The 15,511-nt window shown below is 34.5% G+C and overlaps 2 protein-coding genes across 2 annotated transcripts in view; both read right to left on the minus strand.

Annotated features, from left to right (window-relative positions):
* Window positions 1-1,942: 1,942 nt before the first annotated feature.
* LOC138328029 (arf-GAP with Rho-GAP domain, ANK repeat and PH domain-containing protein 3-like) overlaps window positions 1,943-15,511 on the minus strand; it is a 40,138-nt gene continuing 26,569 nt past the window's right edge. Inside the window, exon 13 of the mRNA XM_069274607.1 lies at window positions 1,943-3,820. The gene's annotated coding sequence lies outside the window, so the exon portion shown is untranslated. The remainder of the gene's footprint in view (window positions 3,821-15,511) is intronic.
* Window positions 5,374-6,120, minus strand: LOC138327115 (uncharacterized). The gene has a single exon (XM_069273099.1). The coding sequence runs from the start codon at window positions 6,118-6,120 to the stop codon at window positions 5,374-5,376; it is 747 nt and encodes a 248-aa protein (XP_069129200.1).

Consider the following 15,511-nt stretch of genomic DNA (forward strand, 5'->3'; position numbering starts at 1 on the left):
AACGGCTTTGGCTTGTATAACATACTCTACATTGACTAAAATAGCCCAAATTAATATGATAATATACCCTATACCATACAAACAATTTGCACATGCTCACTTTCAATAATACATAAATGTACTTAACAATTACAATTTCTTTTACATCAATAAAAACAATTTGTAATAATTTAAAACTAGAAATACATAGTCTGATAGCTACTATAGGTTACCCTATGATATCAAATTTCATTTCAACATAATTTCTTTTCAATAAAATTTCCAATATAAATTGAAATAGCATTGAACAGCAGGCACCATATCACGACATAATTCTTATTTAAATAGTACCTCTAATAAACTTTATTATTATTCTTTGTCAAAAAAATCCTTGTACATATTACAAAGTAGATATTGTCTAAAACAGTAATTGTTTCCACTTTACCTGCTAAATTAATAGCGCCACATATACCTAAAATAATATTTAACTATCGTTATAAACTCGTAGAAATAGAAATGTCAGTTAGACATATCTTCCCAACCTACATATCAAATCGAAACTGGATGTGGCATGATTCAACTAGGTAAGAAGGGCAGACAAAGGCAACACTACAGTAGATACCTCCAAATTTCATTAGGGGTAAAAAAATATTATCCACAATTAATTTTTGCATCATTTTTTATAACAAACTATAGATGTAAAGTGTCTGTTTATTACAAACAATACCAGTTATATACTACCGCATGTCTACTAACTTGTACAATAACTTGTACATCTTACTTTATCATATACAGTGAATATAATTACAGCTTTAATAACATTTGGCACCAAACCCTTCCTCCATCTGTTAAAATATTTACATCATATACATTTAATTAATATTCACATTTTATTCTTTTCAATTAACTATACATAGTGAATATAGTTAATACCTATAGAGGGAACAGGGAATTTGAGCACAGTAACATATCATCAATTTTAATTTGCATTGTCCCATTTCAGAATTATCTCTAAAATTTTAACATAGAGGGGAAATATATGGAAATTATTCTAAAATATTTTTTAATTGCTTTTGTTTGTAGGTTTACAAAACAGTTACACTTACTGTAGTCTATGACAGTAAAAAATATTTTGTAATTTTAGAAAAAATAAGCTTGAGGCTTTTGTGTAAACAGAAGATAGTACCAAGTATTACAAAATGTATTTAATTAGAATGACTAACCTTTTATAACAATACGGTTGATTAAGGTGTGATCTTCCAAAAATACAATAGAAATACATTACTTGAGAACTTCGTAATAATATTATACATTCTATAAAATTTCAAGATATGTGTTATTTTAGATTCAGGGCGTTTCTGGAATGTATGATATTAAAAAAGCACTTTGTATATAAAAAAATATCTTTGGGAATTAAAACATTTTAAAAAGTTGAATGCTAATTATGCTGAAAAGTGTCAAGTTTGAATTGTATTCATAACAATTCTGTATGCAACAAGACTATCATGGAATCAGATAAACTTTAAGTGAATTATCACATGTCAATACATCATTGTATCTGTAGAAAATACCCCTGGATATATTAAACAAACTTATTTTTCAAGTCAATTTAATTTTCAGTTGTAACAACAAATTTGTGGCGACTCTATTGCATTAGTTCCGATATATTGAAACTTAATTACTTCTCTGTTCTCTAGTTTGTTTACAGTAACTAAATCAATATATAGAAGCACCATATAAACAAAGATACAAAGACATCAACAATATTCACAACTAACCATCATTATACAGCTTATCCTTATCCTATCAAAATACCACCAAACACTCAAGTCTTTGGAAAAAAGAATGTGTAGCTAGATTTTATCAAATTTTGGTAATTTAAAAGCAATTGTTGCCTAAAAGCATCAGATATGAACATGTTTTATCAATTTTTCCACAATAAGCATTTTGGAGGTGTTGAAAAGTATGTTTGGTTGGTTGAGTGATCATGTGCAACATTCTATATCAGAGTTGCCTCCCTTGTACGTGATGTATGGTATGTGGTGAGTTAGTGTGTATTTTGGGAGGCTGTGGTATGCTTGGTTGGTTGAGTGATCGTGTATTACATTCTATATCAGAGTGGCCTCCCTTGTACGTGATGTGCGGTATGTGGTGAGTTAGTGTGTATTTTGGGAGGCTGTGGTATGCTTGGTTGGTTGAGTGATCGTGTATTACATTCTCTATCAGAGTTGCCTCCCTTGTAAGTGATGTATGGTATGTGGTGAGTTAGTGTGTATTTTGGGAGGCTGTGGTATGCTTGGTTGGTTGAGTGATCGTGTATTACATTCTATATCAGAGTGGCCTCCCTTGTATGTGATGTGCGGTATGTGGTGAGTTAGTGTGTATTTTGGGAGGCTGTGGTATGTCTGTGCTGTGTCTCTGTGGTGCTAACAATGCCATATACTATAAATAGCTTTTATATTGGAAGTACAGACAAGCAGTTAATTGTTCAATATTCACCTCTCTATATAAAGATCACAGCTATAGCATAATGCATTATGCAAACATTCATAAATTATGAACAAATATACACATAAAAATATAGCAAAAAATTCACATCACAACTGCAACAATTTGTTCTGAAATATATATCTCCATATTTAATCACTCCTATAATAGTGTTTCTCTCTAGAAGAAACAAGTCTGCCAGTGCTATTGTTGTGTATCTGGGTCAGACATTAACATCCATGGGAGAGACATAATCCATTTTACCCTGCACGGCAAGGCAAGTGATTGGCCTTCTCAATCTTCTGTATTGGTTTAGGTAGCTAACAGCTGATACAATGAGCTAGTTCACATGACAATACCAGCTTATACCACTAGTGTATAGATATGTGTGCCTGTGTAGCAGAGAACTCCCACAGGGTGATTAGAGAGGATATCCACTCTGACAATGTAGAATCCTACCTACATGTACAGGTCGACACAAATAAGGTTTGGATATGACATTCAACACAGGACCAATTCTCCATGTCAAGGAAGTGTCGAAGTTTTGTCAGACTTTTTAGACATACTTCATGGCTAGGATATGCCTCCCCATTGGGGATTTTGTTCTAGAATGTTCATTTGTGTTTCTCGGTTGTTTTTCTGCCATTAAGTAGACAAAAATACAACAACTAAATCATATTGAACATATATATATATATGTATATGGATGTATCCACGAGATTGAATGTGAGATTTTTAAGTAACAATAACACACATGTCAATATTTAACTGATAGACAAGGCTATGTACATTTGGCTAGTATGAATGTTCACAACAAATTGGCCCTAGTGATCACACTTCCCACCAGCAGTCCTCTTACATCTTATTGCACACAATGTTTGGTAGGTCTGGAAACAGGACCAAACCAATTAGAGATAACGACTTCTATCTCTCTCTATTCCTCCACCTTATATCATCACAAGGGATTTATCTTTTGCAGAAGAATCATGTCAAACATCATCTTAAAAGAGTCACATTCTAGTGGTGACCTTTCTGACCTGGTCTGATGTAATGTATTTGTGGGACCCTCCTCTTGTACAGTACACAGAAAGGCATTCCTGTAAAGAGGATGAAGTTGATGTGGTGTTTTATGGAGATTCTCTCTCTAGTTTCACACACAAACATCTTCGCATGAGTCATAGGAATCTTGAATGACTCAGGTGACTTTTTCGCCTACTGAACAAACCCTTCCTATAACTGTCTCCTTCGTTTTGAAAACTATGACCTTGTCCAATAAACAGGTTTCCTGTGATGTCAGGAGTTCAAGGTCAATATCTAGGACATTTATAGGTCAGCCCTCTGACAGAGACTGGATCTGAAAGAGAGTGATACAATTAGTACACCATTCAGTAAAATCTCAATAACATTCAGTTAGCTGCTAGGAATTAAAGAGAAAGTAAAACAAGAGGCCCATGGGCCTTAACGGTCATCTGACTACTGGCACAATAAAACACCTCAAAGAATATAGTAGTGGCAAACAATTAAGGCAATACAACAGAGCTCTTTTAATAGAAGAAGTTCAGGTTCTTATATATTTGATGAATTAGACCATTAATGAAGGTCCCTTCATCCACACCATGCTACAAGTCCAATATCCAGTCTCTAGGCCTCTTAGTTATTTACAAGAAGTCATTTAAAGATTTTAATCAAATCACATGCCAAATATAAGGTATAGGCCTCTTAGTTATTCACAAGAAGTAGTTTAAATTTTTTTGACCCCTGTGACCTTAAATGAAGGTCAAGGTAATTCATTTTAAACAAACTTTATAGCCCTTCATCCCAGCATATCACAGGCTTAATATCAGGTCTCTAGGCCTCTTAGAAAGAAGTTGGTTAAAGGTTTTAGTCTATTTGAACCATGTAACCTTGAATGACTATCAAGGTCATTCATTCAATCAAACTAGGTAGCTCTTCATCCCAGCTATCATAGGCTTAATATAAGGTATCACTGGTAACCCAAAATGTGTTAATCTTGCCGAAACTTGTTAGAATAACGGCAGAATACTTAATTTTTAACAAGTTTCGGCAGGATTAGCATATGTGCTTTTTTATTCAGTATTAACCCTTTATATTAAGACTTTTCCTCAGAATTCCAATTCGATTAATAAAATTAAGTATTTCTGCCGTAAAATTAAGTATTTTTCTGTCCGCCGTGGGTCGTGACGGCTGACGGCCGAATAACAGAGGGTATCAGTCACAATTACCCAACTTCGTTACGTGCATGGCTATTTATTGCTACATTGTCGGAGGTTGGGAATCGCCAAACTTTTCCGATGTGACGGTGAAATTAACAGATTCGGCGATAGAATTAAGAGTTTCTGCGTTTATATTCAGTGTTTCTGCGTTTATATTCAATGTTTCTGCGCTAATATTAACACATTTCGTCGCTTACATCGAGCGGGCGCGCCGAGCCGTGACGGCCGAGCACACGGCTTACACAGGTAAACTTTACCTTGTGAAACGAGACTTACAGTACGTACAGCCGCCAGCCGATTGTACCTGTAAAATAATTATGTTTACAATTCTCTTTTCCCCTTTAAAAATACATATATCCTCATTATCCTATTCTCCTATCTTGTGTTGTTTTCTTTCCCGCGTCTCGTCATTTGAGCTATGCATTTTGCACCTTTTTTCGGAAGAGTTCCGATACGAGCGGTAACAAATGAATGTGTATATACACGGGGATTAACTATGACAAACAAATTATGTGTTTGATTATGTGCAATTACATGTATGTATATTCTTCTCACAAATTTGAATTGTTGACGATATTAAAATAAGATCGTTTTCCATAAAATAAATAAATATTTGTGATTTACAGACGTTTTGAAAGATATTTTGCTGTTGCCTTTAATTGTAATTATGTAATTATGTAATTATGTAAATTAACACCGTTGTAAGCTCAATGGCTTCTGGAGGCGTATCCTTGTATACAATAGTTGTCCAATCAAGTAACATTAAAAAACATGTAGGAGTGAATTTAGAGGGCTCATTGTGCCAGTGCTTGTTCAGGCGTGACTTAAATGAGTTCAGAGTCATTGCAGATACCACATTTTCAGGTAGACTGTTCCATGTATCCACAGTTCTACTGTTGAATTTGTTCTTTGTGACATTCAATCTTGCCCCGCGCTTCAGAATCTTTTTCGAGTGCCCTCTGGTGACAGTAACAGGAGACATCGTAAAGAGCTTGTCCTTGTCCATAATATCGATGTCATTGATTATTTTGTAGACCTGGACAATATCTGCTCGTTTCCGTCGATATTGAAGACTTGGTATTCCTAGTGATCTGAGACGTTGTTCATACGTCAGGTTGTGTAAACCTTTCACTCTTTTTGTAGCTCGTCTTTGGACATTTTCAATCAAAATTTGGTCCTTAATGGAAATTTGGTTCCAAACGCATGATCCGTATTCCAGATGAGGCCTGACAAGAGTTTTGTAAAGGTTCAAAAACATGTCTTTGTTGATATAGCTGAATGTTTTGAATATCAATCCTGTAATTCGGTTGGCTTTAGAGACTGAATTATTTACATGCTGACTAAATTTGAGGTGAGAATCGAATGTAACACCAAGATCTTTTTCCGAACTACATTTGCTTATTTCTTCATTTGTGCCCATTTTGTAGCAGAAGTTGTCATGTTGATGTAAATTTCCAATAGACATGTGTTTGCACTTTTTGGTGTTAAATTCCATGTTCCATGTCTCAGACCATTTAATAACATTGTCGACGTCGTTCTGTAAAATGTCGTTTCTGTAAAATGCTGATTAAGTGTTATACATAATGATCTGCTTTTCAGGTTTGCTGAATTGATTTGATATACATAAAACGACTGATATCATATTCTGGTAATATTCCAGTATTTATTTATTTCTGCGTTTCAATGTTTCTCCGTTTATATTCAATGTTTCTGCGTTTATATTAACACATTTCGTCGCTTACATCGAGCGGGCACGCCGAGCCGTGACGCAAGGTAAGCCTAGTACTATACATGTATACAGCATATATATACGTATACGTTAGATCTACAATTTGAGTTTTTCGAGTAAATGGTTATTCTAGCTTTATGATGTAGATATTTTCAGTTTCAAAACATTCCATTTACACCACTTCAAAAATTCAAACAAGCATATATTTAACTTTAGATTAGATAATCAGTCCAATTTGATAGCGATATCAAAATGATGTTCGGATCAGTCTGGACTGAGATTTAGATAGCATATGATGTAAATTTCAGTGTAATAAAAAAAAAGTATAATGTAACACTATCTTTTTTAACGAGTAAAATCCCAAAATTTAGCATGAATATATCTAGAATCCGTGTTTTTATTTCATTCAAACTTCTGCTATAACGATATGATGCAAACACGGCACCGTTTTTGAGTAAAAATAAAATGTGGACGGTTATCAGTTATGTGATTGGAGTTACAGTACCGAACTTATACCGAAAATAATATGTATATCTATATTGGGATCAACCAACTAAATAAAAAAAAGACCTTCGAAATGGCCCCTGTGTATACAAGATTGAGCCCAGGATAGAATTTTAACCCGGCCGCTGATTGGCTGGCTAATTATGAATTTCAAAAGTAAAAATGTTTTCTGACAGGTAATTATTCCTAGATAACCATGATATGAATTTGGAAATTCATATTGAGATTTAGGTTCAAAATATCAACTTTGATAATGAATAGGTAAAACCATTAGAATTTCCGGATTTTTAGTGCAAAATGCGCCTGATTTCAATAAAGCTACCCTGGTTGGAGTTTGAGCAGAAGGACCCAAACTTTTTTTTCTATTTAGTGTTATATGAGAACCTAGACTTTAATTATAGAACACAACAGCTAACTAATATTCCTTTGTTTTAATAATACAGTACAAAACTTTAACAAAGTTTAACACTGTGGTCTATGTAAAATCATTTAGTTGGTTGCTCTCTATAGCGAACGCAACCGGAAGTATAAGAGTCAGTCACTGGAGCCGAGTGAGTCCATAGATACAAAGGTAAGTCGCCAAGTTTTAGAATAATACGTGTCACTGTGACTATGCATGCAGTTTATTTAGAATTGGCCAGTAAGTTAATGGTACATATAACGTAGATTCAGGTAATTAGCACGGCTATAAACGTGTGACATGTGCGTTTAACATCAGATGGGTACGATCACATGGGTGCGCGGTGCATGGTCTCCTCAGTTGTCAGAATTTAGTTCACGGAACTGTATGCATGTTCCGGTTTAGGTGAACCAGGAATTAGCGGTCAAATCAAGAGGGAGGGGGGGGGGTCTCTGCCATATTGGAGTGCCGAAAGCCATAAAGGTATAAAACATACGTTACAGCTTATACATTTGAAATTGGTAACATTAAGGGGAGACAATTATATTGTATTACATAATGTCTAGTTTGGTTGTGGTATTTATACCTGCCAGGTATAATTGGGGGGGGGGGGGGGGGGGTGTTCATCTCAGGTAAGCCAATTTAACTAATTGTACTGATTAATTGTAATATTAGGGCTAATAAGTTTATTAAAAGTATGCATTTTATGTTATAATGATAAAAATATCATTTTGTGAATATTTTTTCTGTTAATGAAACATATTAATGGTGTTTCAGGGTCACTCAAGATTTCCGGAAATATATGTTGGTTGCACAGATTCCAGTCACGGACAAAGACATGCATCTTTTGTGCTCATTACAGGTTTGATCTTTGTTTAATTTGTTTATTTTAAACAGAAAGGCTCTAGAACCATGTTCCTGGTAAATTTAAAATATGTAAAAGGTTTGGTATATCTGGTTTTCTTCCAAAATCTTGACATTTTCTATATTATAGGGGTACCTGATTATGTAATGGATTATCTCCCCTTGGCTGGGGACTTTTCCTATTTTTTCATTATATTCAGAAAGTTTAATGATGTAACCAATAATTAACTTAAACAACATTAATACTATTTCAATATTTAATACATAATTTGCAATTAATCAACACAGTGTGTAAGTTCAATATTTCATGTTTTCAGAATTACTCCGCGGGTGACTGTCCGAAGGTGAAGCCCTGTCCTGGACAAACCACTTGACCGATTAAGTTCATATTACAAATTTGACATACAGCCGAAATACACTTTACATCATAGGTGAGTATTGGAATTTTAATTTCTGCTATAGGGATCAACCAACTAAATAAAAAAAAGACCTTCGAAATGGCCCCTGTGTATACAAGATTGAGCCCAGGATAGAATTTTAACCCGGCCGCTGATTGGCTGGCTAATTATGAATTTCAAAAGTAAAAATGTTTTCTGACAGGTAATTATTCCTAGATAACCATGATATGAATTTGGAAATTCATATTGAGATTTAGGTTCAAAATATCAACTTTGATAATGAATAGGTAAAACCATTAGAATTTCCGGATTTTTTAGTGCAAAATGCGCCTGATTTCAATAAAGCTACCCTGGTTGGAGTTTGAGCAGAAGGACCCAAACTTTTTTTTCTATTTAGTGTTATAAGAGAACCTAGACTTTAATTATAGAACACAACAGCTAACTAATATTCCTTTGTTTTAATAATACAGTACAAAACTTTAACAAAGTTTAACACTGTGGTCTATGTAAAATCATTTAGTTGGTTGCTCTCTATTGTTGCCTTTGAAACTTTATCCATAACGTTTACTAAAAAGCAGAAATACATCAATGGTATTTCTGATATATGTTCCTATATTACAGTTTAAGTGTAAATTCATTATTTCAAAATTATACTAAATCCTTAATAGTATATTCATTGTCGACCGTTTTGTATATCATACCGAGATTTAATAGTATGATATATGAACATTTATCGTATAATCCAAAAAGTAACCACATACAGTGTTCAAATGAAAATTGAAATTACTCGTATACAGGCATTAAAAATAGATATAATATCTTGTACCTTTTTAAAAATATACTAAGTGATATTTAAATAAGTATATTTAGTGTGATAATGTTGTAACCCTTCTTGTATGACTATACATGTACATTAAGATTCGAAACGGTGAAAATACATGCTTAGAATTTTTACTAATACCTTAGAAATTACTGGAGATTGCTATATGCCACGATTCCGTAATTACAGTCTAGACTGGAATAATTTTTAAGGTTAAACCTTTAGTTGAACTAGTTCTTAGAACCATTTTTGTTTCTGAATAAGTCACCTTCCATTTTTGTTTTACCTGCGTACGACATATATATATATGTGTATGTAATATGTATTCCTAGGTATGATCAGGTATATTTTATTTCCATTTGCTTTTACATCTTCATTCTAAAAATGGAGGTGACAATAAAAAAAACCTAGAGCATAGATGTACGGGGTTTCCATAATTCAAATCACAATCCAATTAACGGATGTCCTAACCTGATTGACAGTAAGACAATAGCAAATACCCGATATAGTCCACCGAATAGCAAATTGCCCGCGGCCAGGTAATTACAGGTGAGTTCGATGAATGGCGTTGTGTACAGGTAAACAACATCCTGGTCAAGGTATTACATAACCATCAAACCAAAGGCATGGCTAATTATATATCTATAATGTCGGTGTATCTACATATGTATATCTATTAAAAATTGAAAGCGACCGCACGGTCTGAAAAAATAGTTTGTTTTGCTTAATATCTCAATATTTAGATCTTTTATAATATCGAAAGTAAATTCTTTCTACCACATGTTGAAACGTTTTAATGTATTGTAATAAATGTATCTCGATTTATTCGGTTAGCAACACACAACACAATGTTTGTAATGATAAATCATCGGTGTGTACGTATGTCAAGCATCATATCCTTGATGCTTTAATCAAGAATTTCTTCAAATGTTACGTAAAATTTCATTCTACAGTCACAAACTTTGCAATTCACAATGTATCAAAGATACAGACTACAGGAAAATATTATTTAATTAAAGCGTATTCGTTGCTGAACTCCTCGACAAAAAATCGGAAACTTTTATTTCTGTGTGGATTTTCTTTCATAATTACACGAAGATACCTGCTATTAGAGCACAAATTAGAGTATTTGAAACATCGAATTTCACTCTTTTAATTATTTATATTCGAGACAAAGTTATTGTACGATTAACTTCACTCAAAAGTAATCATAAAAAAAATCTTTGATCGGATTTTCCTGTGACCGTCGATGTAAGTGATAGCACATCAGTTAAAGTACAGCAATAAGCCACGGACTATTCAGATTCAGATTTCAGATTTTATTTCACTATTGTGACGTCACACGGTTTAGGGCTAGAAAATATGCATAATCGGGCGGTCAGAAAATTTGACCTCGATATCGGCGGTTGACAGGTTATTCCGGTCGCGCGCGGCACGGAGAGGTTTCTACACGGTCTAATAAAGCCATTTCCAGCATAAACTGAAATTATCATTTTTGACTGCACAAATCCTTTAAATATATCATGGAATTATAAATGCTTATAAATCCTTATAAATCCTTGTATATATGTTATCGTGTTCCGTATTTTATTAACACTTTTTGAGCTTGATTTAGGCCTAATAGTTATCGGACTAACGCACCATTTTATCATAATAAAAATGTAAATGTGTACAGATTACCGAGTACCCGGATGTACTGTTACGTGAATCTCCTAAAATTGCTGACTTGCAATATGGCGTGTGTGTCAATGATTATATATATAAAGTGAATGTATTATATATGCCAATTCATAAATACTTGGTACTGAAACCACCCCCATTTTGTATCCCAACATCGTCAAAAGTATCATCAAGGATTTATAAGTGAGAACTGTCTCTTTACCCTACTAAACACCACGCGTAACGCTAGACAAACCGGGAAATCGAGTCCAACGAAACACCAATGTAAAGTTAATAAAATTTCACAACGTTTAGTACTTGCTTTAAGGACGGAAGATTTAGAAGATATGTCTTAAATTTTTTGTTAAAAAATACGACAACTCATGAAATGACGATTCAGAAAGTAAGACGGTAACCCTCGCACCCACAAGCTACATCAAAGGCTGCGCCGGCGGATATCAACGGAAAATCAGTCGTCGCCCAACGTCACGGTCAGTACACAAACGCAAAAGCTCCTACGTCGTACTTGCCTAAAACCCAGCGTGACTTATTCACCTCACATACGTCATTGGTATCATCAAGGATGTATTTTAGACAAAAATCCTTAGTATCATATTATCATCTTATTATAAGCGACCGCGGTGTAAAAAAGTGCTCACAGAAATTAGACATACGCTACATATGAAACTATATATATATACTATGGTCTCATTAAATTATTAGGTAGCTGTATGACTGTGTTTCTGGTGTTAAAAATCATACACATATGATCGCATTGAAAAAGTGTATACAACTATCGTCGGCCATTTTTCTCACTTCGAGCTCCCCAAAATGCATACCCATCCCTTTCGTAACCCCGCAGGGTACTGCTAGCTAGCTCCCGTGGTGTCAGGATGGCCCCAATAGGGCAAGCAATATAGCTAAATTTGTCCAAAGCGTCCGTTATCTGTGGAGTTAATTAGTCGGATGACACGTGTGCGGTACACAGTACACCTGAGAGGTGTATCTATGGCGACAACATATAAGTAAATGTACAGGTAATATAATACACCTGACAGTGAGAGAAGAACATATACTGGCAATAAGTTTTTTTTTTTGTAAAGTTCATTCTTTGTAAACCCCCATTAAAGTGTACTGGGTTAAAAAGGGTCTTCCCGAACTTCACTGACAATCTAGTCTCTGTCTTTCGTTGATTAGCATTTTGAGTATATAATTTTTAACAAATGTATAGCACAGTGATCGTTCATATGATATTTTATGTTTATCATAGTGACGTTGTGTATCGATTACGTCACGCACTAAATATAGCTTTGAAAAAATTGCTAGCCGTTGGTCGGTTTGTGTTGACACAATATTCCATGTTAATGTGTATTTTATGGTGTAATAAATAACATGCCAGCTATGATAACTCCCAGTAACTGGGTTTCGAAAGGTGTGCTCTTAAACTGAAAATTGTATGAAAATTCTGTTATTATGTGACCTTCTTTATTAGTGCTTTATTCGATTCGTGCCATGACGGTTCATCAGGTTATTTATTCAAACCAATATTATTTTCACTTTTGTGTCTCTTTTTAAGAAATAAGATAGGATGATTAATACAGACACCGGTATATCCCGATGTCATTTCCTATAACGAGTTGTACATAGATCTAACAAATATCCCCAGCTAACCAGTTGCTTTTAAAGACGTTTTTAATATTGTCCAGTGATAGTAATATTAGGAAAAAACCCTTTTAAAGATATTTTTAGGTGAAACGACGTCACGAGTATAAAAAATGCATACTGAATCAGAAACGTATAAAAAAATTAATGTATGTCGTTAAGTTTCAGATTCAATAAGTTAATCGACAAAGAAATAATAATTTTAAAAAAATTCGTTGAAACCTCACTACCATTATGTGTAAACTGGAAATTGAAGAAATATACACGTTTTATCATTTAACCAATCGATGAATACAGCTCCCTATACTACTCTCCTTATGGTCGTATCCAGAGTACCTCTCTTTGACGACACAAAAGAAATCATACATGACCAAGCTAAGTTCGCTTCGTTGTAATAACATAGGCCTGGGCATGGCCTCGTAATTAGGGTAGTAGTAAAAACCTTTACCATAACACTGACTAATTAGCAAAGACAGTATATCACCATTGTTTATTTAAGTCAAACATGTAATTATGTAATATCAAATAAAAAAAACAATTGTGAGAAAGAGTGATCTTTTTAATGACTAATTAAACTTCTTAATTGCCGGAATATTGTTTTGATTTTATAGTCTTTGTCATTCTGACACAAAATATCAGTGGCCAAGGCTATAAATACTCCCTCACACAATCCTTTATAGTATCATACAACATGAATACCTTTCAAGAAGCAACCTACCGATACCTGTCCAGCGACACCAAGAAGACCTGCATCCTCGGTCACAGCTTTATCAGACGCCTCATCGCCCGATGGAGAAAAGAAGAAATACCACTACCCAATTGGTCATTCCATGCCTTCAGACGAGGTGGTTTGAAGCTTCGACAGCTGAGAGACATCGTACTAGCCGAAGATTTTTCCATCTATCACTCCGTCTTTGTACAGATAGGCGAAAATGACATCGCTGACCAGTCAACGGCCCGTACAATTGGACTTCTTCAAGAAATCCATCAACTGTTTATCGCCCAGGGTGTAGAAGTGGTGATGTTCGGCGAGCTTTTTCCGAGACACGATCGCAAATTCAACAAGACCGCATCACTTATCAACAGAATGATGAAGAAACAACACCCTGACATCATTTGGCAACACGACAGAGACTTGTTGAAGACAAATCCTTGTTGAAGACAACCTCAATCCGAGCTAAAGATGGTACACACCTGAAACCGTCGGCGGAAGTTGCTTTCTCCAACAGCATTGACCGGGCCATCAGACACATGAGGGCTTGATCTTATAATCAGCCAATCCTTTATAAAAAAAGCCATTTTCATGGCTACCCAAATATCACAAAAAGACCCATGAACACTCGAAAATACGCATTTATATATTACGAATTATATATCTTTAGCATGAATAAAAACAACTGAAAATTGACACGTGTATACTATTTATAATTTTATTATAAATAATTGACGAATACTTCTTAAAACTAAACATGTATTTAATCAGAAACATATATGTATAATTGTTTCTGACAATATGAATTAAATTTTATCGTATTAGTTCACCAGTTAAGTTTGGCCTCTATACTGGCATTACGTGCAACAAAGTACATCAAATAATTACCAGAATATGATATCGGTCGTTTAATGTACATGTATATCAAATCAATTCAGCAAACCTGAAAAGCAGATCATTATGTATAAACACTTAATCAGCATTTTACAATTAAAGGCAACAGCAAAATATCTTTCAAAACGTCTGTAAATAACAAATATTTATTTATTTTATGGAAAACGATCTTATTTTAATATCGTCAACAATTCAAATTTGTGAGAAGAATATACATACATGTAATTGCACATAATCAAACACATAATTTGTTTGTCATAGTTAATCCCCGTGTACATTTGTTACCGCTCATATCGGAACTCTTCCGAAAAAAGATGCAAAATGCATAGCTCAAATGACGAGACGCGGGAAAGAAAACAACAAAATATACATGTAGGAGAATAGGATAATTAGGGTATATGTATTTTTAAAGGGGAAAAGAGAATTGTAAACATAAATTATTTTACAGGTACAATCGGCTGGCGGCTGTACGTACTGTAAGTCTCGTTTCACAAGGTAAAGTTTACCTGTGTAAGCCGTGTGCTCGGCCGTCACGGCTCGGCGCGCCCGCTCGATGTAAGCGACGAAATGTGTTAATATTAGCGCAGAAACATTGAATATAAACGCAGAAACACTGAATATAAACGCAGAAACTCTTAATTCTATCGCCGAATCTGTTAATTTCACCGTCACATCGGAAAAGTTTGGCGATTCCCAACCTCCGACAATGTAGCAATAAATAGCCGTGCACGTAACGAAGTTGGGTAATTGTGACTGATACCCTCTGTTATTCGGCCGTCAGCCGTCACGACCCACGGCGGACAGAAAAATACTTTAAAAATTTTACGGCAGAAATACTTAATTTTATTAATCGAATTGGAATTCTGAGGAAAAGTCTTAATATAAAGGGTTAATACTGAATAAAAAAGCACATATGCTAATCCTGCCGAAACTTGTTAAAAATTAAGTATTCTGCCGTTATTCTAACAAGTTTCGGCAAGATTAACACATTTTGGGTTACCAGTGTATAGGCCTTTTAGTTATTCAAAAGAAGGTGTTTAAAGGTTTAAGCCTATTTGACCCCTGTGACCTTGAATGACCATTAAGGTCATTCATTTGAACAAACTTGGTGACCTTCATCCCAGCATGTTACAGGACAAATATCAGTACCCTCAATATGATTGAAATGC

Source organism: Argopecten irradians, chromosome 7 (genome assembly GCF_041381155.1).
Source record: "Argopecten irradians isolate NY chromosome 7, Ai_NY, whole genome shotgun sequence".
In the NCBI taxonomy this organism is placed as follows: Eukaryota; Metazoa; Mollusca; class Bivalvia; order Pectinida; family Pectinidae; genus Argopecten; species Argopecten irradians.

Coding starts and splice junctions, on each gene's coding strand:
- LOC138327115 (XM_069273099.1), bottom strand. CDS start 6,120: ATGGGCACAAATGAAGAAATAAGCAAATGTAGTTCGGAAAAAGATCTT.